At 37.3% G+C, this 24,669-nt stretch overlaps 1 protein-coding gene and 1 non-coding gene across 4 annotated transcripts in view; one reads left to right on the top strand and one right to left on the bottom strand.

Moving 5' to 3' along the window:
- Positions 1-23,630, top strand: part of LOC104092201 (E3 ubiquitin-protein ligase PRT6) — a 40,444-nt gene extending 16,814 nt beyond the window's left edge. For 2 of the 3 annotated variants that reach the window (XM_009597732.3, XM_033655099.2), the window contains exons 5-19: positions 9,164-9,407; positions 9,479-10,186; positions 14,953-15,153; positions 15,278-15,942; positions 16,254-16,305; positions 16,381-17,008; positions 17,098-17,306; positions 17,418-17,956; positions 18,049-18,153; positions 18,242-18,308; positions 18,420-18,497; positions 19,688-19,756; positions 20,420-20,517; positions 21,842-21,971; positions 23,304-23,630. In XM_009597732.3, the coding sequence (XP_009596027.1) occupies positions 9,164-9,407; positions 9,479-10,186; positions 14,953-15,153; positions 15,278-15,942; positions 16,254-16,305; positions 16,381-17,008; positions 17,098-17,306; positions 17,418-17,956; positions 18,049-18,153; positions 18,242-18,308; positions 18,420-18,497; positions 19,688-19,756; positions 20,420-20,494 (3,640 nt within the window). In that variant the 3' untranslated portion in view covers positions 20,495-20,517; positions 21,842-21,971; positions 23,304-23,630. Of the gene's footprint in view, positions 1-9,163; positions 9,408-9,478; positions 10,187-14,952; positions 15,154-15,277; positions 15,943-16,253; positions 16,306-16,380; positions 17,009-17,097; positions 17,307-17,417; positions 17,957-18,048; positions 18,154-18,241; positions 18,309-18,419; positions 18,498-19,687; positions 19,757-20,419; positions 20,518-21,835; positions 21,972-23,303 lie in introns of all 3 variants that reach the window. The other variant, XM_009597733.3, reaches the window with a different exon arrangement.
- Positions 10,844-10,949, bottom strand: LOC117275775 (small nucleolar RNA Z279/snoR105/snoR108). Its single transcript, XR_004505972.1, has one exon. It is a non-coding gene; the product is annotated as a small nucleolar RNA Z279/snoR105/snoR108 (small nucleolar RNA).
- Positions 23,631-24,669: the final 1,039 nt, after the last annotated feature.

The following is a 24,669-nucleotide window of genomic DNA, read 5'->3' on the forward strand; positions in this document are numbered from 1 at the left end:
GTGAGAAGGAGGAAGAAGAAGAAGAAGAAGAAGAAGAAGAAGAAGAAGAAAAGGAGGGAGAAAATAATAAGTAGTACCAAATAGTAACAACAGGGAAATACGATAACTAAAACGAACTGAACAACATGATATAATATAGATCTGAGAATAAGAAGGTACATGCGCGCTACTAATACTACGGGTAAGAAAATGAGAAACTTTCAACTACCTACTAAACTTCTACTCTAGTACTCGACCTCCACACCCTCCTATCAAGGGTCATGTCCTTAGTAAGTTGAAGCAGCGCCATGTCCTGCCTAATCACCTCTCGCCAGTACTTTTTTGGCCTACCTCGACCTCTTCTCAAACCCGTCATGGACAACTTCTCACACCTCCTAACAGGTGCATCAATACTTCTCCTCTTAACGTGTCCGAACCATCTTAGCCTCGACTCCCGCATCTTGTCCTCCACGGAGGTCACTTCAACTTTGTCCCGAATAGCTTCATTCCTTTATCTCATTATAGTTTACCAGCGATAAGTAGCACACCCAGTTCGTTGGTCTCTCAACCTGGCGAACCCATCGTTTATACACATGCTATGAGAGGTAATCGTGCCGCCCAGGACTCGGATACATGCAGCAGGGGAACGACGTAAATGGGATTTTTCAATGATGCCTTCACCCCGTCCGGAGTCTTTCTAGGATGTTTACCTAAAGAAAGAGAGTGCAGTTAGCTGTAATTGTGCATCGTGTACTAAGGTACACAAGAACCCCAACCCAAATCTCGACAAAAAAATCAAAGGAATAAAGAAGCGCGTGAACTTTTAGTGTAAGGCAGGTGTTTTCCTCGGTGGATGGATGGGATAAATGCCTATGTTGCTTTGTAATGTTATTGTTATGTTGATGTTATATTAAAGAATGAAATCTAAAAAAGTTGCTTAGTCCCATTCTTTATAATACCGTCGAGTATTGCTTGCGAAGCAACCACAACTCATTGTAGGTCCTCTCCAACTATTACAGTCTAGTAGCTTTCACTCCTTCGCTTGAAATGTGCGGTTAGGGGCGCAAGAGTAGGGTTTACGAAAAGAAGGCTCCGGGTTGTACTCTAAAGGTAATGCTATACTCCATTCTTCCTCCCGGCTTCCTTTTATTCTCACTGTCATCCGACTGATGAATGCAATTGGAGTAGAATCGCTTTGAGAGTTGTAAGATTCGTAAAACAAGAGCCTTTACTTTCAAATGACAATTGCTTCTTCCTGCTGCGAAGGCTTTGCACGAAACCAAACCGCCCCCCGCCCGATCAAGTACCGGCTACTTCGATGGTAGGCCTACTTAGGTTAGGGATCCAAACCTCAGTTCTTACCAACTTCCAGTGTGTAATCTACATCTTTCTAGCTAGAACTCGGTCGAATAAGGATCATTGATTCCCTCCGCTGTCAATTGCTTATTCATTCATTGCGTTCAGCCGGTGCTCCTTTCTCATCTCAAACCATAACTACTTTGAACGTTAGGAAGATAAGGGAAGACCGCCTGAGCGAAGCAACCGAAGGAGCTTGACTTATTCGAACCGAACGATAGCGGCTTAAAGCATTGCCTATCCGCAGGCTGCTATGCTAGTTGTAGCGCGGTAGTGCTTTACTAATATAATAGAAGATTAAGTTAGTGTTATGGTGCAGCGGAAATGCAAAAGAGAAGAGCAAAGATTCCCGACCCAGAGCAGAGCATGTTATTGATTCAAGCACAAATCTGTTGAATGAAAGTAGCTTGCTTACTCTCAGACACTAGTTAGACGGGAATCCCTTGACTTTGCTTATGCCCTTATTTATGCAATAAAGAAAGCAAGTGAGGCGGGGTAAGATTCCACTCGCAGTAGCGTAATAAGATTCGTTGTTGCACCATCTTCTATTCTTATCGGGATCCGGAGAAGGGGAACTACAACTAAGAAAGAATAAGAATAAGAAGAATTGCTTAAGTAAGGTAGTCGCTTTTTTTTTTTCCGGTATCCGACTTCGATGGTAAGGAGCAAAAGAACATAAATCTTTCCTAATATGAGGAATACCCTTTTTTTTTATTTCTCGTCTCTGTGTTCGTGGTAAGCCTAGACAAAGAGGACTTTAAGACAGCCTCGTAGGAAACATTGGATGTAACCGGCTTTCAAAGCCGGAGGAGTAAAAAGCAACTTTCGATTCAAATTAGAGAAATGCTGAGCTTTATCCGCTTCAATTCATTAAGGTATTATTATAGCCTTCTAAATAATAAGAGTGGGAACTCAAAAGCAAGAACTCTTAACCATCATTCCAACTCTCTAATATCTCTCTTGGTACACCCACTTATCCATCTCAACATCCTCATTTATGCTACTTTCATCTTGTTCTTGACTGGCCAACATTCAGCCCCATACGGTAGATAATTTGCATAATATTGGCATAAGATAAGTTCAAATGAAGTAACATGGGAGGATTTCATATAGCCGATCCCAACTTGTTTAGGATTGAGGCATAGTAGTTGTATTAATTAATAAGATAAGCATATCAATCACAAAAAAGTAAAATTACATGACAATTGTAAAAATCGCGAATTTAGTGGGAGAATGTACATATGTATATAAACACGCTAACATTTGCACTAACATTACAAAGGAAATGTCTTTTATACTTGGAAGAAGTGAGAAACGAAAGATACATTACACTTATAGCATGGTTGTGATGGAACCTACATACGACAACAACTATGCCTCGAGCCCAAACAAAGTTGGGGTCGGCGATACGATATAAATCCTCACTTCTTTCTCTAAGCTCAGCTCATATTATCGCGATGTCAATATAAAGTAGGAGTAGTTAAAATACCTAGAAGGTTGAAGCAGATTTAGAGAAGTATTCCATTCTGCATCATGTGGGCTATGGCTAGAAAAGAATAAGGCTTGCTTTGAAGGACGTTGGAACCATATTTCTAAAATTAAAAATAATTGTATTCATAATTTGTATTATTGGTGTAAGTCCAGTTCATTAGTGAACATGCACCAGTTTATGGATTTTCTGGATTAGTTAGGAGGGATGTAGGTGATGGTTGTTATTTTTGGGATGCTTCTTGCATCTTTCTGTACCATTTTGGTACGTATTCCTAACTAGTAAGTATCAACTATACCCTATATGACTCTTTTTCTTCTATTGTGTCCTATCTTTAACTAAGTCTGCATTGAGTCCAAAGATTTGTAGATCTTTAGAGACAACTTCCTTTCATGTGACCTTATAAGTAGATCATTTTTTGGGAGAAATGACGATGTATAGCCGCTCTCAAAACAATAGCCGAAAAATATATATTTTTCGTATATATATACATTCTGTATGTTATATACAAAAGCTATACAAATTTTACACACTTTTTCGGTTGTCGAATGCAAACAGTTTATGACGCGGGCTAAAAATAAAAAAAAGTTAATTTTTTTTACTTTTCATATGAGACTTTGCTCACACATATCCAACAATAGTAAATATGTACTCCTATTACATCCTAGCTAGCCCATAACAAAAAGAAAAAATGTCGTATAACAAGTAATTCTTTGGTGTCAGATAAGATGATCTACCGAAAACCCTAAAGTAAGTTAATTAAATATTTCAAACAATTTATACTTATAACGTAGTTCACAAAATTCAGCAAAATATAATAACCGGCGAGTTAGCAAGTTCAGCCTCGCCATCTATCACCCACAAAATATTTTCACCTACTTGACTCAATTAGAAAATTAGATTACACGTGATTGAGTGTATTACACCTCAATTTAAAAAGTAAGTATTTCCTTTCCAGTATAACAACATCTGATACAATTTAACATGATCAAGTCTTTTGTTATACTTGCTACTTTGAGATAGATAATGATCGATAAGAGGAAACTTTAATATTTCGGCCGTGACCTGCTTTTTGATTTTTCTCTCCATCATTATTTGTTCGAAAATTTCGTCTACTACCTTCAACTTGTTTTTTTTTTTTTTTTAAAAATTTCATAATCTTTACTGCTGTTCTCAGTAGCTGAATTTTTTTTATTTTATTTGAAAATCTATATAATTTTTTTTTAAAAACTTTTCAGCGAGCACAAATAAAAAATGAAAAAAATACTTCTGATGGAAAAAAAGTCATATTACTCGGTTTCGAAAAGTGTACTCTTAACATTTTGCAGTACTAATTCTACAATTACTTCTCGTCATGGCGCGATCATTCAACTTTAGCTTCTGAAGGAGGAATCATGTCACTTGAAATTTCGGAAAGTGAATCCTCTCTTTCAGATCCTGGCCTTGGTATTGAAAGAAGAAAACCCTAGAAGGGTTGAGAGAAGAAGAGAGAGACGAGTGAGTCGATCAAAATGTAATTGACCAAAAACTGATTTTATTATTGTGTAGAGACTATTTATATTTACAAGTGTAAAATGAAAAAAACTAAAATATTTACATTGCTAAAATACAACAGATGTGGCTAAGTGTTTATAAGTGGGCCTTCTGCTTTTCTTTATCCGATTGGGCCTGTGTCAACTGGGCCTGAGATGTATCTGGGCTAACACCCCCCCTCAAGTTTGAGGGTGAGAACACACCAAGTTTGCAAAGTAATCCATGATGAATCTGACCAGGAAGAGCCTTGGTCATGATGTCTGCCAACTGATTGGTGCTGGAGATAAAATGCAAAGAAATCAGACCAGTCTGCAAGCAAGTGCGCACATAATGACAGTTAATCTCAATATGTTTGGTGCGCTTGTAAAATACTGGGTTCTTGGCATTATGAAGAGCTGCCTGGTTGTCACAATAGATGGGAACTGGACTGGAGATAGACAAACCAAGGTCATGCAACACCCTTAGTAGCCAAGAAACCTCAGCCGAAACTTTGCGAAGTGCTCTGTATTTAGCTTCAGCTGAAGACAAGGAGATAGTGGACTGCTTTTTGCTTTTCCAAGAAATGGGGCTGCCACCAAGAGTAATATAATATCTAGTGACAGATTTGTGAGAAATGGCACAAGCAGCCTAATCAGAGTCAGAGTAGGCTGTGAGAGACAAATTAGATGAGCTGGAGAGAAGCACCCCTTGAGCTGGATCATTAAGCAAATACCCGAGAACATGTAAGGTTGCCAACATATGGGGCACTTGAGGCTTTTGAAGAAACTGACTTAAATATTGAACTGGAAGGAGATATCATGCCTAGTATGTTGCAAAAAAAATGAGCTTCCCAATCATTCTCCTATACAAGCTAGGATCAGAAACAAACTCCCCCATGTCTAGAACCAGTTTCACAGAAGGGTCCAAAAGGGTCATGACAGGATAGAAATGTTGACAGTGAAATTCAGACAAGAGGTCAGAAGTGCACTTGTGTTGGCTCATCACATAACCTTGAGGAAGAACAGATATCTCTAAACCCAGAAAGTAGTGAACTGAGCCCAGGCCCTTGATTTTGAATTGTGCATCCAAGAAGGACTTCAAAGAGTTCATCTCAAGAACATCGTTACCAACTAGCAATATGTCATCAACATACACAACCAAGATAATGAGAGAATCAGAGGAGACCTTAGTGAATAGAGAATAATCCCTTTTTAACACTTTCATTCACCATAGTTTCACACCTACAGACCGGTGCCTCTATAGGGCTATGCAAGACACGACCAAATCATCTTAAGCGACCTTTTATTTTATCCTCGATGTGTGCTACTTGCACCTTCTGTCGAATGTGGTCATTTTTATTCTTATCTAATCTTGTATGATCGCACATACATCTTAGCCTTCTCATCTCTGCAACACTCTTTTTGTGGATATGTTGGACTTTAGCAGCGCAATGTTCACTGCCATATAACATTGCCGGTCTTACAGTTGTTCTATAGAACTTACCTTTCACTTTGGTAGGCATCTTTCTATCACATAACCAGTGTTTTAGGTAGCGAGAGGCGGCAAATAGCGACGAGGGCCTGCTTCACTGAGGCGAGAAGCGAAGCACCAATTAATACAAAATAATAAAATATTAAGTTTGCATATATGACAAAATAATAAAATATTAAGTTTGCATATATAAATAACCAAAAACTCAATAGCAATAACATATTACCAAATATTTCAATTCAAAAACTAAAAGTAGATAGTAGATACTAAAAGTCTAGAACTAGATAGTTAATAATTCATCAATTGTACACTAAAAGTCTAAAATTGAAAAAAGAAAAAAAGAGAGGAGAAAACAGAGAAACAACGGAAGAAAGAAGAACAAAAAAGAGAGAAAACAGAGGAGAAAGAAAGATCAGTTGCTGCCACAAAAGAGGAGAGGGAGAGGGAGAGGGAGAGGGAGAGGGAGAGGGAGGATGGAGGATGGAGGATGGAGAACGAAGAACGAAGAAGGAAGAAGACAAAACCGAGGTTGCTGCCGGAAAACAGAGGAGCTATTGCTGGAAAAAGAGAAAGAAAAGGAAGAAGAAAGAAAGAAAGAAGAGAAATCCGTACCTGAACCCTTGAAGAAGAAGAGCTGCGGCTGTTGGTCAAAGAGAAAGAAAATGTTTGAATCTGAAGAAGAAAACCCTAATTTGGCCTTTTAAGTCTCTTGTTTTTTAATAAAAAATGCGACGCTTTTGTCGCAGCGTTGCCTCCTCACCTCACTGCCGCCTCCTCGCCTTCTTGCCTCTTTTCTAATTGCGCCACGCATCAGATGAAAGTGGCGATGAGCTTCTGCTTCGCGTCGCCTCACGCTATTAGTGCTGAGGCAAGCTCTATTTACAACACTACACATAACACCCCCATAGCATTTCTCCATTTCAGCTATCCGGTTATAATCCTATGGGTAACATCTTCATCTATCATTCTATTTTCTCGAAAGAACGAACCAAGATATCTAATTTGTTTACATTTTGGCACTGCAATCCCATCTAGTCTCACTTCAACTTCGTTCTTCTCATGCTGATTAAATTTGCTGCGCATGTATCTTACTTCTATTTATCTTAAAGCCATACTCTCCAAGGTGCTTCTCCATGTCTCAAGCTTTCGGTTGACACCCATAGAGTTATAAAAATGATACTATTTTTGTCCCATTTTACGTGACACATTTCTTTTAATGTCCCTGAGAAGAATGATACCTTTCAATATTTAGAAATAGTTCAATTTTAAACATTTCATTTACTCTTAATGAAATGATTTATAGCCATATAAATATCTTTGACATAATTTAGACTAAAAGTTTTAAACGTTTTTCTTTCGTTCTTTCTTAAGCTACGTGCATTGTCAAACATCATCACTATAAATTAACAGAGGAAATAGTTCCTAATAATTCATAGAATAAAATGACAGTTATTTTAAGTTATTGTTTGAAAATCTAAAACCCGAGAACCAATCACAAATGCGCATTATAACAGAAATAGAACATCTTTTGGAATAAAACCAAAATACCTAAACTAGAGCCATGCCAAAAGGAATTCCAGAATTAAAAACTTACTTGAAAAAGAATTAAAAGATCAACAAAAAAAACTTGGTGAAAATAATGCATGAAGAAAGAAACCGCAAGCGAGAAGCGTGGTAGCAGAGCAAGCATTGGAGGACAAAGCTATTACTTTACAATTAGCATTTCGCAGACAAAGAGCAAAGCAATATTTGGTTGCTAAGTAAATGTAAAGAGAAAGGATTGTGGAATTACAACTAATATTTAAAAAAAGCCTTTGACCTTTGAGTTTTTCCTTAGTTTGAGAATTTACACTCATCTAACTTTTGAGTTTTTAAGTATTAAATAAAGGACTTAAGGACTTTTGGTTCCATTGTGGGGAAGTTCTCTGGGTTTATGCCTCCAAATGAATGCCCGAAAAGTTAGGACTTATGCCCCTCAATACTTGCACACCACCAGTCCAATTGGTATGTTTATAGCCCACCTCACCCAAAGCTCGTCATTGGTTCTAATTTGGGGAAGTTTTGTGGTCTTATGCTCCAAATGAATGCCCCAAAGGTTGGGACTTATGTCCCACGATACTTGCACCCCGTCAATCCGTCTCGATTCGTTTTTAGCCGACTCTCCTAGAAAACGCCTTTAAAAAATATACCGATAATTATGAGAAGCATATGAAAGTACTGGGCAAAGATATAAAAGTGTTTCCATACTGCGGGTTTATATTAAGGATCTTTCTTGAGCTCGTACTTGTTTACTATATTTATGAACGAGCTAACCTTTAGTATTGAACAATATTAGAATAACATCAAAAAGGGGGTGCATGTAGCACACGAAGGATATGATTAGAACATGTTGCTTGAGAGGATTTGGTCATGTTTTACACAAACATTTAGATGTACCAATCTTCAGGCATACAATATGGTGAGTGAAGATAACAAAAATGGATGTATAGTCCTAAAATCACATAGAAGGAAGTAGTTCAATTTCTCGGATCATTTGACCTACTAAGAACATGATATAATCGAATAAATTACATATAGGCAATGAGAGCTAGTTGTGATTAAGGCTTAAATGTTATTGTTCAATTGCACTAGGTATAAGTGAGCTATGTAGAGACTGTCTAGTTTTAAAGAATTCTTAATTCACCTTAAATGATGAATTAATTTGTATTGTAATGAAATGGCATGAGTAGAGCGGAGTGGATACAGACGATTCATATAGGTGGCCTCAACCAATCAGAATTAAGGTCTAGTTGATTGAATGATTGTTTGTTTTGTTAAATACTTAAATTTTGTAGTTTCACTAGAACTAAGATGTTAATGTGTGTCTTATCTCATGGTGGTGTTGTCCACATCAATTCTAAGTCCTTGACACTAGAGAATAACGAAGAAGATTCATCAATGGTTAGTGTATATTGATGTCTGACATGTATGCTATGTCCTCATATATGTAAATAAATATACCTTAAGATTTTCATCATATGACATGATTTGGGCCATTGTTTCAAAGATAGAGAATTTAAGACCCTTTAGTCCAATTTGGTGGGATCACTAGCGAGTTAGAAGTAACTTGCTAAAGAATAAAAGTTAATTTTGACTTGTCTGAGGTTCTTAGGTGGCCTTTTACATTCTTTAATGCTTGCTTTAGGTGAACTTAAGATTTTGTATATTTGAATTTCTTAATTTACTGAAACCTTGTTTGTGTTCAGAATGATTCTGCAAAATGCTTTCAAATCTCTATGTTTTGTTTCTGGAGTATCTAACTGCTTTTTGGTTTCATCTATTTTAACACTTTTCCAGGTATGAGCCGACTATAGTTCAAGAGATGCTTACTCTTATCATACAAATAGTGAAAGAAAGACGGTTTTCTGGGCTATCCCCTAGTGAGTGTTTGCAAAGGGAATTGGTATATAAACTATCAACTGGTGATGCCACTCGTAGCCAGTTGGTGAAATCTTTGCCCCGTGACTTGTCCAAGATCGATAAACTTCAAGAGGTTTTGGATAGGATAGCAGTGTACTCCAATCCCTCTGGCATGAATCAGGTTTGTCTGTGACATTTTGTCTATCTGATTGATATTTCTGTCCTATGATCCTAATTTCTTATCTATCGCAGGGTATGTATAAACTCCGGGCATCCTATTGGACGGAGCTAGATTTATACCATCCTCGTTGGAACTCAAAGGAGTTGCAAGTTGCTGAAGAGAGATACATGCGGTTCTGTAATGTATCAGCATGGACCAATCAACTTCCAAAATGGACCAAGATTTATCCACCTCTTGGTGGAATAGCTCAAATAGCTACTTGCAGGACAACACTCCAAATAGTTCGGGCTGTTGTATTCTATGCTATTTTCTCTGATAAATCAAACGCTTCACGTGCTCCAGATGGTGTAGTGTTAACAGCATTGCATTTGTTGTCTCTTGCATTAGATATTTGTTTTATGCATGGGGGATCTGGTGATCATGGTTGCTATGAGGATGGTGTCATTCCGATTGTAGCACTAGCTAGTGAAGAATTGTCATTGGGTAAATATGGTGATCAGAGCTTGTTGTCTCTTTTGGTTTTGTTGATGAGGAAATTTAGGAAAGAAAACGACTTTGTGGAAGCTGGAATATTCAACCTCTCTTCTTTTGTTGGAAGTCTATTGAAAAAATTTGCTGAACTTCAATCTGGATGCAAGATAAAACTTCAAGACCTTGCACCTGAGGTGGTCGATCAACTATCGCAATCTATATTGACCGGTGATACTAACAACTTGGGATCAGTTTCAGACAGTGATAAGCGCAAAGCTAAAGCTCGAGAGAGACAAGCTGCTATAATGGTACGATTTTTAAAAGAGAATGTTAAGGATATTCTTGTTAAATATTTTGCTAATCATGGAATGTGTTTTTCACTCTCTAGGCAATTAACTTCAAAATGTTGCTTTTGTATTGTGCTCCTGCTATTTCCGAGTTTAAGCTACCTGTTCAAGAAGTTGAAATTCCTTATCTAGTGTACATGTTTTTACATGTTTCCCAGTGTAAGCTACCTGTTCAAGAAGTTGAAATTCCTTATCTAGTGTACATGTTTTTACATGTACCATTAAAGCATGTGAAATATGAAAACATGCAAGTGAAATACTAACTCCACAAAGTAAGGGATTCCTCTGACTCAGATGCAGAATATTTGTAGATCAGATACCCCGTGTGTATAGGGTTAAAAAGAGACATAGAAAGAGTTGGTAAACTTGCGCTTGGAAGACTAGATACTTAATTGCTCAAGCTAACATAGTTTTTTCTTTCTTTTTGACATGAGATTTTGCTAATTATGGAAGAGCTACACTTCATAAATTTTAGGTGAGAATGTGATTCTTTCATGTACTTCTACGGGTGGTTAGAGTATGAATGTCATGCTATTCACATGATTATGATTGTTAAGGATAAATAATGTACTTTATTTCCCCTTCTCTAGCAATTCTTTTTAACTTCCTTCAAGAATAGGGATTAGATCGGTAAAAAAGAAAGTGCCCATGGTTGTCGTAACCAGGCTGGGCTGGACACCCATTTCACTTATTAATTGCGAGTTTTGACCACTCATCATATCCCATTAAAACTTGCCAGAAGGATCATCTGGCAAGAGCTTTCGGATGAGGTGGATTGCATTATTTGACATGGTAGAGTGAGCAGAGATCTACCGCTAAGTGTCAGTGTTTCTCTTCAACTATTATGGTAATCATTCTGCATGCTTGTTCAATTGGTTGGGGCGGGGGGGGGGGGGGGGGAGTGCACATTAGAAGAGGTTCTGAAAATATAAATAAATTTCTCTCCACTCCAAAAAACTTAAATATTCAGATGATATGATCAGACTGTTTTATGTATAAAGAAGTTTCAGTTTTGTTACATCCTTTAGTTTCTTCTCTACCCTGAAGTCTCTGGACCTTGTTTCCACTCTTGGAAAGAATAATTTATTGAGATCTTGTAACCTAGTCATGATCTAGTATGTGTGCCTGTATTCTTTTGTTCATTGTACTTGAATGTAATGCAGTAATACGCATTATAGAGCTCGTACATTTTCCGTACTAAATATGAGATGTGGCGAATTCTTGTGTAGAGGAGATGTTTTACAAATGTTAGTTGATGTTACCAGTCACACCTCTTGAAAGATTCAAAGTACAACCTCAACCTTAGTTTTTGAATGAACTATTATCTAGTTGCATTGATTAAAGTTTGATTTGTCTTTTTAATCTAATGATGATTTCTTTTTATTTCTTTTCAATTCTCAGAGTGCATCCTTATCTCTTGCTTTTAGTCCCGTTCATCTAACATTAAAATGTTACATATCTCAGGCTTGTGAATTTCTCTATTATCCAGTTCAATGTAGGTGGACTGAGGAGTAGTACGACTTCAGATCCTTATTGTTTCTACCGTGTTCATTCTACTGGAAACCCGTAGAAATACTACTTAAGTCATTTATATCTTTGTTTGATACGTTCCAGTACCACTTATAATATCATATTGTGAAAACACTTCCTTGTTTAAAAATTTTATGTAACAAAAAGATGATAATATTAGTGGAATTAAAACAGGGTTAAGATAAATTTATATCTCCTGCTTTGTTTCCTTTCTATTACTAAAAGCATAATATGCTAATAAAAATTTACACACAAGTGTGTGGCCTAATAGTTAATGAAGTGGGTGCAAACCTTGGAGATCAGGGTTCAAATCCCAGCAAATACAAAAAATACTAACTTATTTTTTACCACATGCCTAAGTCTTGGTGGGATAGTTACCTCTGGTGAGACGGTGAGAGGTAGCAGGTACCCGGGAATGGTTGAGGTGCACGCAAGGTGGTTCGGGCACCACCGTGGTAAAAAATAAGGCTAACTCAAGCAACTTTCTCAAAATGGTTTATTATGACTGCAATCGCTTCCATTGATGAGTTTTTCTGTGTCTTCGTTTATTCTGAAAGTTGCGCTTCCATTAAAATCAAGGTATTTTCTTGGTCTCTTGTCTTTGAAGGGCTTAACACCAATGACTATTACTATTGAGAAGAGTTTTAAAATCCATGAAGTTCAAACTGGTTAATAATGTGCAAGATGAAGCAAGGAGATGCAATTCATTATGATGTATATTACTTGGGCTACTTAATGAATCTTTTGTGCTTGAATATTCCGTGCTTTTCATGATACTGCTTTTTCTTGATAACATCCAGTCTTCTGTATGACACTGTCGATAAATTTTCTTTTCCTATAAGAAAAAGAAAAAGGACTACATGGTTCTTTATCATAAGGACTGTATTAATTCATAAGGCAATGTGCATGTAACTTGATGCTATTTTTAGGCATTAGATACCCTCTAGGATAAATAACCTTCTCTTCCTATGTGTTGAGAAAGTCCCAGGTGCTTAATGTGTAAAATGAAACCATGTAAAAACTTGGCTTAATACCTAGTTTGCCCAGTGGCGGATCCAGAATTTTAAACTGATGGGTGCTCGCCGATAAAAAATCCAAAAGAAGAGGAAATATGAGTTTAGTTGTGGGTGCTCACTCTATATTTAACTAACTATTTTTATAATTGCCTATGTAAATTTACTAAATCTGGTTAAAAGTAATGGGTGCTCAAGCACCCATAAGTGTCCATGTACATCCGCCACTGAGTTTGCCCTCCAACTTGTACACAAATCCCTTTGACACACTTCATTTTCACGGGCAACCTTTTACACGCTAAACGTTTCTCTAGGTGTGTCTAGTACACACCACTTTGATGTTTGACCTCTTTTTCTAGACAAGTGTCTATCACACAATAATGGAGTAGTGACACGTGTCATTAACTATAAAAACACTTAAATTACAATTATACCCTCACCTGCTTCATCTTCTCCACCATCATGGCTGCCATCACCCTGCCATGCATCGTCTTCATCTCAATTCCAAAACACCAACAGCCGTCGGACCATTACCAGTTCAACACCACAACCCTCCAATTATAAATTTAAAAAATTCTGAATAAGAAAATGTTTAAAGAAAAACACTTCCATGGAGAGTTGAACCCAAGAGCTCGTGTTTTGGTGCCTGGACGTGGTAGTTAATGCAAAAGCTTGCCATTTGAGATAAAATCTGATGCAAAAACTCCTCTATTTCCAGATATAACATAAGAAGAGTTCTTCCGATCTAATTTCCTTTTTTTTTGGGGGGGGGGGGGGGAATTGGTGGTATTGGTTATAAGCTTGGGAATAAGGTCGTCGGTTTCCAGCAGTGGCTAGTAGTGGAGCCTTCACTTCAGATAAGATGTTTCGGTTGTTTTTAGCTAGGTTCTGTGGGTTTTTATAAATGAAGAGATTGGGAGATGAAGATGGAGGGGGGTTTGGGGAAGGAGGGAGCGGGTTTCTGTGGGAGAAGATTTTGGGGGGGGGGGGTTGCTAGCAGCGTGAGACGATGGGGTAAAGGTAAGTGATAAAAAAAAAAGAAAAAAATATGAAATCTTGACACGTGTCAGGATTGGGACAAAATTATCACAGCTTACGTGCTTATTTTTTTGGTTAAGCATGTGTGCACCCGATATCCAAAGTGGTGTATAAAAGACACACCTGGAGAAAGATTGGATTTGTTAAGAGTTGCCCGTGAAAATGGGGTGTGTCAAAGGGATTTGCATGCAAGTTAAGGGGTAAAGTATGTATTAAGCGTAAAAATTTCCATGTCGGAGGTGAAGTATGGTTTTGAAGTGAAGTAGACAGATGCAAATAAGAGAAGAAACATGTACAAGTTTATGTCACATTTATTGAAGTGCACCATTCCCATAAAGAAAGCTGCTACATCTAAAGGATGTTGTTATATTAAGTGCCCAGAGTTGGAGGCAGCCTTGCTTTAGCCTCTGTAATCAAAACTATGGATTTTACAGAAATTCCAGCCTAGCAGTATATATGTATTTCATGTAAATTGGCACATAATTCATCTTTCGATGTGCTTGTGTTTCCTTTACTTGGATCTAGGTTGTTCTTGTGTGCACCCGATATCCAAAGTGGTGTATAAAAGACACACCTGGAGAAAGATTGGTTTTTTTAAAAGTTGCCCGTGAAAATGGGGTGTGTCAAAGGGATTTGCATGCAAGTTAAGGGGTAAAGTATGTATTAAGCGTAAAAATTTCCATGTCGGAGGTGAAGTATGGTTTTGAAGTGAAGTAGACAGATGCAAATAAGAGAAGAAACATGTACAAGTTTATGTCACATTTATTGAAGTGCACCATTCCCATAAAGAAAGCTGCTACATCTAAAGGATGTTGTTATATTAAGTGCCCAGAGTTGGAGGCAGCCTTGCTTTAGCCTCTGTAATCAAAACTATGGATTTTACAGAAATTCCAGCCTAGCAGTATATATGTATTTCGTGTAAATTGGCACATAATTCATCTTTCGATGTGCTTGTGTTTCCTTTACTTGGATCTAGGTTGTTCTTGTTTCCGTTGTGCTATGTTACCTTATTTTAAAGTTCAGATAGTTTCTAGAAATCCTTGTAGAACCAGAGTAACCTTATTCCTTCTATTCTCAGTTGACACTAAAGTCAGATTTCTGGTTTGACTCGGTTACTTTCATATGTATTTCATGTCTACATTGCAGGAAAAGATGAGGGTGCAACAATCTAAGTTTTTAAAGAGCATAGATTCCTCTGCAGAAGCTGGTTCAGATGATTCTAAACTTGGTAAGGAAAGAAGTGAATCAGATGTTAGACGTAATTCTGAAGAGGCTACTCCATTCATTTGCTCTCTCTGTCATGATCCAAATTCTAAAAGTCCTCTATCATACCTGATTCTTCTTCAGGTATGTGCTTTGTGTTTATTTCACTTCGTTGCGCTTGGATATCTCTGCTGATTTATCTCAATAATTGTGCTTGGGGAGTCTACTAAAGTTAAATCTTCACTTTTATTGTGATTCTTGAAATAAGAAATCCAGGCAACTGACTTTCACCAATAGAGGACCTCCTTCGTGGGAACAAACCCCCAATTCCGGGAAAGAACCAGCATCTTGTGCCAAAAGAATGACAAATATCGCATCTCAAAGGAGCATTTTATCAAGCAGCCGAGAAGTGATTTCATCTTTTCGGTTGACGCAATTGATTCAACATGCAATAAATGAGTTTGCTCTGGAAGGGAAACCTAAGGAAGTAGGAGCATTTTTTGAATATGTTAGGGCGAAGTTCCCAGCATTTAAGATTCAACTGCCTTGCACATCAAGCAATGCCGACGAAGACGCAGATTTTTCTCTTGAGATGCTAGAAGAACAATTATACTCGTTCACTCGCGAAAAAGTGGACGTCAATTCGTGGTCCTGGGATTTTTTAAGAAATGATAAGAAAATTTCTGCAGGAGGAGGTGGTGGGAGTGCTGAGTCACTTTTGCTTGGGAAGTACATTTCTGCTCTTGCAGGAGAAAATCTTAATAGTCCTTCTGCATCTGAAAGTGCGTACAAGGTTCAACTAGAGTCAAGTATGCCGCTTTCAGCGTATCACGGATTTGGTCTCTCAGATTGTGATGGAATTTATCTTTCATCGTGTGGACATGCTGTGCATCAGGGATGTCTTGACTGCTATTTATCGTCACTAAAGGAAAGGTAACTCTTTCTATCCGTTCCTCTTTCTTTGAGACTATTGTCCAATCGACTTGAATTATTTTTTATATTTGGTTCACCATTCTTCCTTTTGGTTTTCAGGTCTCTTGAGTTTCTTTCTCTTCTTTCTAGGATTGCTTTTCTTTTTTTGACTTGTATCTTTAATTTGCTTTATTCTAGTCTAGTATGTCCTCGGACTTAAATGGTTTGCGCATTAGAGTTTATAAAATACATGTAATATTACGTTCTATAATTGGCCTGGCAGTCCTATTCAGTAAGTTCAATGAATTAACTGTCTCATCACTCTTGTACAGATATAACAGAAGACTTGTTTTCGAAGGAGGTCATATTGTAGATCCAGATCAGGTACAGTACTTCCTATCTACCTTTTGCTATGTGATGGAGTGAATTGCTGAATTATATTGATTTTTTTATTTTCAGGGTGAGTTTCTTTGTCCTGTATGCCGTGGACTTGCCAACTCGGTCCTGCCAGCATTACCTGCAGATTCCGGGAGGTTCGCATCCATTTGCTCAACTTCCGGTCCATCCGATGCTGTTGGCACTTCACCGTTGTCAAGTGGAGCGGTTGATGCACTTCACTTTCAAGAAGCTTTATTTCTCCTACAAAATGCAGCTGCTGTTGTTAGAAGTAGAGAGATTCTCCAAAGACTTCCACTTTGGCAGTTTGGGCGGATGAAAGTAAACATTGAACCTGTGTATCGTATGTTGTGTGGAATGTACTTTCCAGACAAGGAGAAGATTTCAGAATCTGGTAGACTTAGTCACTCTTTGATTCTGTATGACACTCTTAGGTACTCACTTGTAGCCACTGAAATTGCGACTCGAGCGGGAAAGACATCATTAGCTCCAAACTACAGTCTTGGTGCCTTGTACAAAGAACTCCAATCTTCAAATGGTTTTATATTGTCTTTGTTACTAAGTATTGTACAAAGCACACAAACAAAGAACTCACTTACTGTCCTCTTGAGATTGAGAGGCATTCAGCTGTTTGCAGAGTCTATATGCTCTGGCACTTCTGCAGATAAAATTCCAGATCCATCTTTTGGAGGTATATTTCTGCTCCATTGAATTGCCTTTTAAGTTTCCTTTACTTTGTAAAAGAAGAAAGATGAGATCATTGGAATATATGCTTTGCAGGTAATATGCGAGACATCTTAGAATGCGCTGAAACAGAAGATCAGTATCCTGATATTCAGTTTTGGAGATGGTCCTCTGATCCAGTTCTTGCGCATGATGCTTTTTCTTCATTAATGTGGACAATATATTGCCTTCCATGTCCATTGTTGTCATGCGAAGATGCCTTCTTGTCCCTTGTTCATCTTTTCTATGTTGTTGCTGTCACTCAGGTTACACAAATTCCCTTCTTCTAATCCTTTTTTTCTTGGTAGATATTAGATCTCTTTGCGCTTCATTAGCTCCAAGGTGGTTAGAAAAAGATTCTCGTCTTTTCTTTGCAGGCTGTAATAACCTATTGCAGAGAGCATCAATGCAATTTGCCTGAGTTAGGATGCAGTGATTCTCTACTTACTGACATCTATAAAGTAACTGGAGAACATGGAGTTGCTCAGGAATATTTTAATTCTAATTTTATAGAAACTTCTTATGATATCAAAGATGCAATTCGCAGTTTGACTTTTCCTTACTTAAGAAGATGTATATTGTTGTGGAAATTGATTCATTCTTCTAGAGTGGTGCCATTTAGCGGTGGGATTAACAAGTTAGATGAATCCGCATATTCAACTAATGAACTTATGTACTGTGGTGATAACATTGCTACAGAGCTCGTCCAGATCGAAAAGTTGGAAAAGATATTAAAGATTCCCACACTTGATAATGTTCTCAATGATATCTCAATTCGTCCAATGGTTCAAAAATGGCTGAATCATTTCTACAAGGAGTTTGAAACTTGTAGTCTAAAGGATGTTTTATATTCCACTCCTGCAACCCCATTCAGAATGATGCTTCTGCCTCATCTTTATCAGGACCTCTTGCAGAGGTTGGTTTTAGATATGGATAAAAGTTATTTGACTGGTCTTCTATCTTTGTATGGACAATCTAAAACTCAGGATATCTTGATGTTACCTTCAGGTATATTAAACAGAATTGCCCAGATTGCGGAGCTGTTCTGAAGGATCCTGCATTGTGTTTGTTATGTGGTAAATTGTGCTCCGCAAGTTGGAAGACATGTTGCAGGTCCAAATACACTTGGGTTGCACCTTCTTTTTAAAAAACCTTCTTATGGTCCTTAATATTGTGCCTGACGCATTTAATTGAACTCCAGGGAAATTGGGTGCCAAACTCATGCAATGGCCTGTGGTGCTGGTACTGGGGTGTTCTTGTTGATCAGAGTAAGTGTTGTTCCCTTTTTTGCTTTACTTGTTTCTCTTGACCTATTTGATATGCAAAATACTGTCTCTTGACATTGGGATGGCTTAATGAAATTTTACTTTTCACTGTAGAAAACAACAATATTGCTTCAAAGATCTGCTCGTCAGGCGCCATGGCCATCACCATATTTGGATGCATTTGGAGAAGAGGTAAATTAATGGTTGGATTTAGCTACCGTAGAAGAGCTTCAGAGCAACCAAGGTGTTTGGTTGACAATGAGCTTCTCTCTTTATTTTCATTTTCCTAAGGGAGTTGATGAAAAAAAGGTTTGCTTGTTGCTCGGAAAAATCATTAAAGAATGAATTCAACTTAGGAAAGGTTCCAGACTAGTTTTCCTTTCTTCTCAATAATTGAGAGCAATGATGGAGATGTTCATTATTGAGATCACCTCCTAAGATACATGTGCTGAAGAGTTCCTTCATGCTATTCATATTCTACCATTATCTGTTGTTCTATTTCTCCCTCTTTTCAGTCCACTGCACACAAAAATATTAGTCTGTAAGATATCTTCCTTTTAACAGTTAGTGGTCTGGAGCATCATCATGTAACCACGCGCTATATAAGAGCAAACGTGAGACAAAAATGAATACGAATAACATAGCCCTTGGAAGCATTACTGATTAGACATGCAAAAGAGCGTCAAGCAGCTGTTTAAGTTCTTCTTATTGAAGTTTGTTGTCACTATCTCTAGCCACTAAGCTCATAATAAGCCCAAGCAAACAGTGACATGTACCTTTTCTTTTCCAAAGAAGGTGCTTTACAGGCTCCTGTTTTGAAATTTAAGAAGACTGAAAAACAAAAATGAGTGTTTTTGGAGAGAACAACAGGAAGAAGGTTATGCCTCAAATGTCTTAAATTCAATTATAGAATATAGATGTGTTATTTTCGTCAAAGATACAAATACAACTACGCTTCAGTCCCGAATAAAGTTGGGGTCGGCAATATGAATCCTAACTTCTTTCTTTAAACTCAACTCATATCATCACCATGCCAAAATAAAATAAGAGTAGTAGTGAAGTTAAGATATGTTCATCATAATTCCAACATGTGACAGGTACAGACTTAGATTGTCACTTGTTATTTCTTCGAATTTTGATGGATTGGCATGTTTTTGTTTTTCTTCCCTCCCTTTTCCTTTCTCTATTTCCTCTTTTTCTCTGTTTTCAGTCAAATAGTTGTTTCTGGCGATTGTCAAGACTAAAGTGTCCAGATATACGTGCATTGTGCCTTGAGCTTTATTTCTTGTAAAATTCTTTTGGAGTGGGGAAGCATCTGGGTTCTAACCAGCATGTCCACATATCAAATTGGATCTTACACTCTTCCGCTCCTATTCTTGCAGGATATTGAAATGCATAGGGGAAAGCCATTATATCTAAATGAGGAACGTTATGCTGCCTTAACTCATATGGTAAGGAAATTAGCCATTGTCAGTAGTTGTGTGTCACCGTGTTAGCCATTGTTATTAAGGAATTCAACTTTTATGTTTCTGCTGAATGAACATAACCTAAGTTGCTCCGACATGGCAGATTAGGTGCCGCGCCCGTGTCGACACGACACTAGTATGGGTATGGATATGGGATCTGTACCGGATCTGGTCAAACAATTTTGGGTACTTTGACCACGACGGACGGAAAATTTCGGGACGAGATACAATTTAATTCCCGAAATCAGAACTAAAACTAGGGTAAATTTGAAGAAAATAGCATACCTTATCTAGGAAATCAATGCTTTACTTATCTACAACTTGAGAATAAAAAATAAATCCATACTTTACAAGCTATACGTAAAGCATTCCACAAAATTTCTCATAATTTAGAGATATTTTTATATTTATATTTTTTTGAATTATTTTTAGCCGGATCGCCGCACCCGTATCCGTATTCCCGAATCTTAGAATTTACATCTCGAAGGATTCGACCTCTAGATCCGTACCCGTGTCGGACACCCACACCCGTGTCCGAGCAACTTAGAACATAACCATTGGGTTTTGCTTCTGTGGCACATCGAATCTCAATTATCATTTTCTAAGGTTGTACTTGCTTGCTGATTTTTTTCTCATTCCAAATTCTAGGTGGCTTCTCATGGATTAGATCGAAGTTCAAAGGTGCTTCGTCAGACAACTATTGGCGCGTTTTTCATGCTTTAGCTTTGCATTTTGTGATGGTGAAGGTTTGATGAAAGTTCAATAATAATTGTTGTATTCTGTTTTTTTTTTCTACAATTACCTGCGGTCTTTTTTTCATGAAAGAATTACAAGAAAATACACGTGACTTCACACCATAACAAAAAATGGCCCATGTTTTTAAGTTTTACCCGACCTAGCCCGTATTGTACATATTTTGAAAGCACTAGCAAATTCAAAATCTCTGTTCTTACAACCATTGCTTCTAAAAGTTGTGGAGTTAAATTTGTGTTCTCACAACCATTGCTTTCACTCTCTCTTCTTCTCACATCTTCTACATATGCTTCAAGGGGCCGTGCATTTTCTGCTCCCGCCTCCCCTGTGTCACCTGGTTTCAAGGTAAGAAATTGAAGAGTAGAAATCCGCCATTGAAGGCCATTAAAAGCTTTGCTTTCGAAAATTGAATTTTTTGAGTTTGTTAGTTGTTTGGATTGGGTGTTGTTCCAATTGATTGAAAATATCAAAATGAGTTCAAAATTTAAATTTGAAGTGATTTGGAGTAGATTTGAGCAAGATTTGAGTTAAATTTTAGAAAAGACGCAAGGAAGAAATGAAATCAGTTTTTTGTATAATTATGTATAATATTGTATAATAGTGTATATGAGTGTATAAACACATCTTATACAATATTATACACTTATATACACCTTTATACAAGCGTTTGTAGACGAACTTCTTCCACGATTTTTAGTTGCAATTCTTGTTCAAAACCAGTCCAAATCTCTATTAAATGATTTCAAATTTTATATACAACCTTCTTATACTATTTTTAGCAAGTCTAAATTACACCCACTCCAAATTTCTCACAAAATCAAATTCGAAATTTAAACCCACATATTTAAGCTTATTAAAAATCTAATTTTTACCACCCAAATGGATTTGGTTTGTTGAACTAATATTTGAGTTACAATTACTGATTCGAAAATTAATTTAAAAGTTTGAGCAATCTTTTTTAAAAATTAAATAGTAATTTCGAGAACCTATTGGAGTTGGATGTTGAATCTTAGCCTATTATTTTTGGGCTAGTTGGTTGTAAATTGAAATGTGGGCTATAAAATTGAAAAGTAGGGAGCCCGCCTTTCTTCGCCTGTTGAAAAGCTAGCCCTTGCTCAAAGATCTTTTTTATTTAGCACTAGAGGGAGCCCTCCAATCTTAAAAAACCGACGGAATGCGATCTCATAGGCAATTTCCTATGAGGGCTGGACCCCCCGCATCTGTAGAAGAAAGGGGAAACTCAATCATGAAACTGAATTTCCAAGCGGAAGGATGAGAAATTTTCCCTTTTTTCATTGGTGCTCTTGACAGTTGCAGGTTATATCTGACTCGAATACCTTAACGATGATAACAATTGTGGTGTTGTCCCCTGGTTCATAGTTATGACAAGGATTCAGGAAAATTGCTGTTAGTGCGGTCTCGTGCTGTCTATGTACAGATTATTGAGGTTAGTCTGTATAAACACCCCCCCCCCCCCCCCCAAATTTTCGCTTTCTCTATTCTGCACTATGAACAAAAGCAATTTCATTTGCTTGTTTCATCAGCGAGGCTTATCAGACAGTGTTCTTGTGATTATTTCGTCATCGGAATCTTTAACATCCACTTGTAGTATTCAAATATTTTAAAATTTTGACCTATTTAGTTCCTGAAACATGCTACATCAATATAGTGACAGGTGGAGCCTCAAAGTATCAATAAAATTGTAGCTCTAAGGTGCGTTAGATTACTTGGGTAGGATAGGCTTACTGTTGGAGCTTTCTGCTAAACTAGGATTGCTTAATTGTACGTAATCAAAAGACGCTAAAACGCTTGAAATGTCTCAGACCACCTTGTTGTAACTTGCTAGCAAATGAGTATTTGGCATCTTTTACTATGTAATGGCATCAGATTATGTGACATTTTCCAAGTTGGCACTCCTATAGGTAGGACCTGTAAGCCTGGGGTGCAATAACAGGCTACTAATATAGCAATGCATTCTTACATTTCAATTTTTAGTCGAGGTCTGTTTACAGCATATTGATATGAGCAATGTATAGACCATATGTGCTGCTTTCATCTTTTCTTTAGTTGAGGATCTATCGGAAACAACCTCTCTGCCCGTCCAGGGTAGGAGTAAGGCTGCATACATCCTACCCTCCCCCGACCCCACTTGTGGGAATACACTGGGTTGTTGTTGTAATTTATAGACCATATATATAAACACTTATTTTTAACCTTTATTTTATTTGGCATGATGATGACATTGGTTAAATGAAGCAGTGAGGATTCATATAACCGACCTCAGCTTATTTGGGACTGGCATAGTTGTTGCTGTTGCAATGTAAGATGTATAGGACTTAAATTGAGATGCTTTACAAGAATAAAGATCGATTATAGAAAAAGTTGGGTGCAATGACATGTCTTTGGGCTAGTAAATTAACTCCTGCTACTGCAAAAGGTACTTAATTTGAATTTTAAAAAATTGCTTTAGGAATAAGCAAGTGGCAATCTGTATCTGCAAGCTTCTCTACCGAATTTCCCTCCTGTATAGCTTCTCATAACATTGCTTAGAGTAAGCTTGTGTAAGCCCTCGCTATAATTTGCCCAAGGTTGCATCACCCTCTCTTTTTCCTTGGGGTGGTTGTATTGATTTTTCTAGTTGACTGCAAACCACTCCTGTTGTTCATATTTTATGTTCCTTTTTTTCGTGTGAAATACTTCCTCGTGTGGAGTCTTGAGATGCTGATTTATCGTGCATCTCTTCCTTTATGTTAATTAGTTAAAATTTCATATGTGGCAGGATTAGGAATTGCCCATCGGAATAGGATGCCTGTATTCCATGAAAATGACTCGGTGGTGGAGATGGAGCGGCAGGTTGTCAGCACCTAGCTGTACAGAAATTGTGAATAAATATATGATAACTGCTTTGCTATCCTTCATGTGTATATTAATATCTAGCCATATGGATTGTTATGTGTGCGCAACAATCTAGTCTTACCCTTTGGCTTCCTCTGTTCTTATGTCAATGATGATTCAAGTGTCATCAAGCAATGGATGAATTGTGTATATACAGACCTATACAGAAATATGCTATAATCGAGCGATAATATTCAAATTCCCTTCCTCATTTTTTGTTAGCTTGCTTTGCTCCTAAAATCGTACACCTTGTTCCGTGCCTCATTGATTAACAAAACCACATTGGATACATGAGGGAATCCGGGATTTTTGTGTACTCAAAATTATAGGTTTTCAGAATAAAAAATATGGCTCCAGTATTTAAATGGAGTTAGATGTGCAGCTTATTATCCATCGAGTTTGTAATTGCGCACTACTGTTTTAGGGGATTTATCGATTGTCAGAAAAGAAAAATATGGCTCCTGTTGTACATATTCATCACAATCTTAGTGCTGTTTCATCAATAAATTATACCTTTTACCGATTGAAATAAAAAAATATGGCTCCTATGTAGAAAACTATGTTAACATTCAGATCAAGTAACTACGAAATTACGTCGATACTTCCACATTTTATGGGTAACGAAGGAGACCATCGAATGAAATGTGAGTACCCCTTCCTCCTCACTTTGAAAATAAGGACGGTTCCATTTTTGTCACTTTGGAAATAAGGGACGGTTCCATTGTCGTGCTTGAAACAATTGTCTTCTCTATATTACTATATATCTAAAGTCAATAATTTTATATTAGGAAGTACTGAACTCAGTCTGAACTCAATCATCCTGCAGAGCTACTTAAATTGGATCAGTGATCGATTTTTAGATTCCATCGTAAACCTAATTTGTTATTTCCTATTATGTAAATTAAAAGTTCAAACCGCACACATTTTCCATTTTTATAGGAACTTCTGTACTAGCATGTAAAATATATCTCTAAGATTGTCAGGTTATTAAAAAAAAAAGGTGTCATCACTCGTCAGGAAAAGCTGGATCAGGTCTTCATTTAAAGTTTTCCTATTCAAGAAACGTTAGAAGTTTCACAAGAAAAGAGGGTAAAAAGAGTTTTTTTTTGAGAAAGAGTTAATTCTGGCTGTAGACTGTAGTATGAGTTAACTAGCAGTGATAAGGCATTTAATGGATGCCTAAAGGAGTAAAACCTACTACATGCCAAACTATCTCAGAATCTCCCAATCCGAAGAACTAAAACTGAAAA

Source organism: Nicotiana tomentosiformis, chromosome 7, assembly GCF_000390325.3.
Source record: "Nicotiana tomentosiformis chromosome 7, ASM39032v3, whole genome shotgun sequence".
NCBI classification, from domain to species: domain Eukaryota; kingdom Viridiplantae; phylum Streptophyta; class Magnoliopsida; order Solanales; family Solanaceae; genus Nicotiana; species Nicotiana tomentosiformis.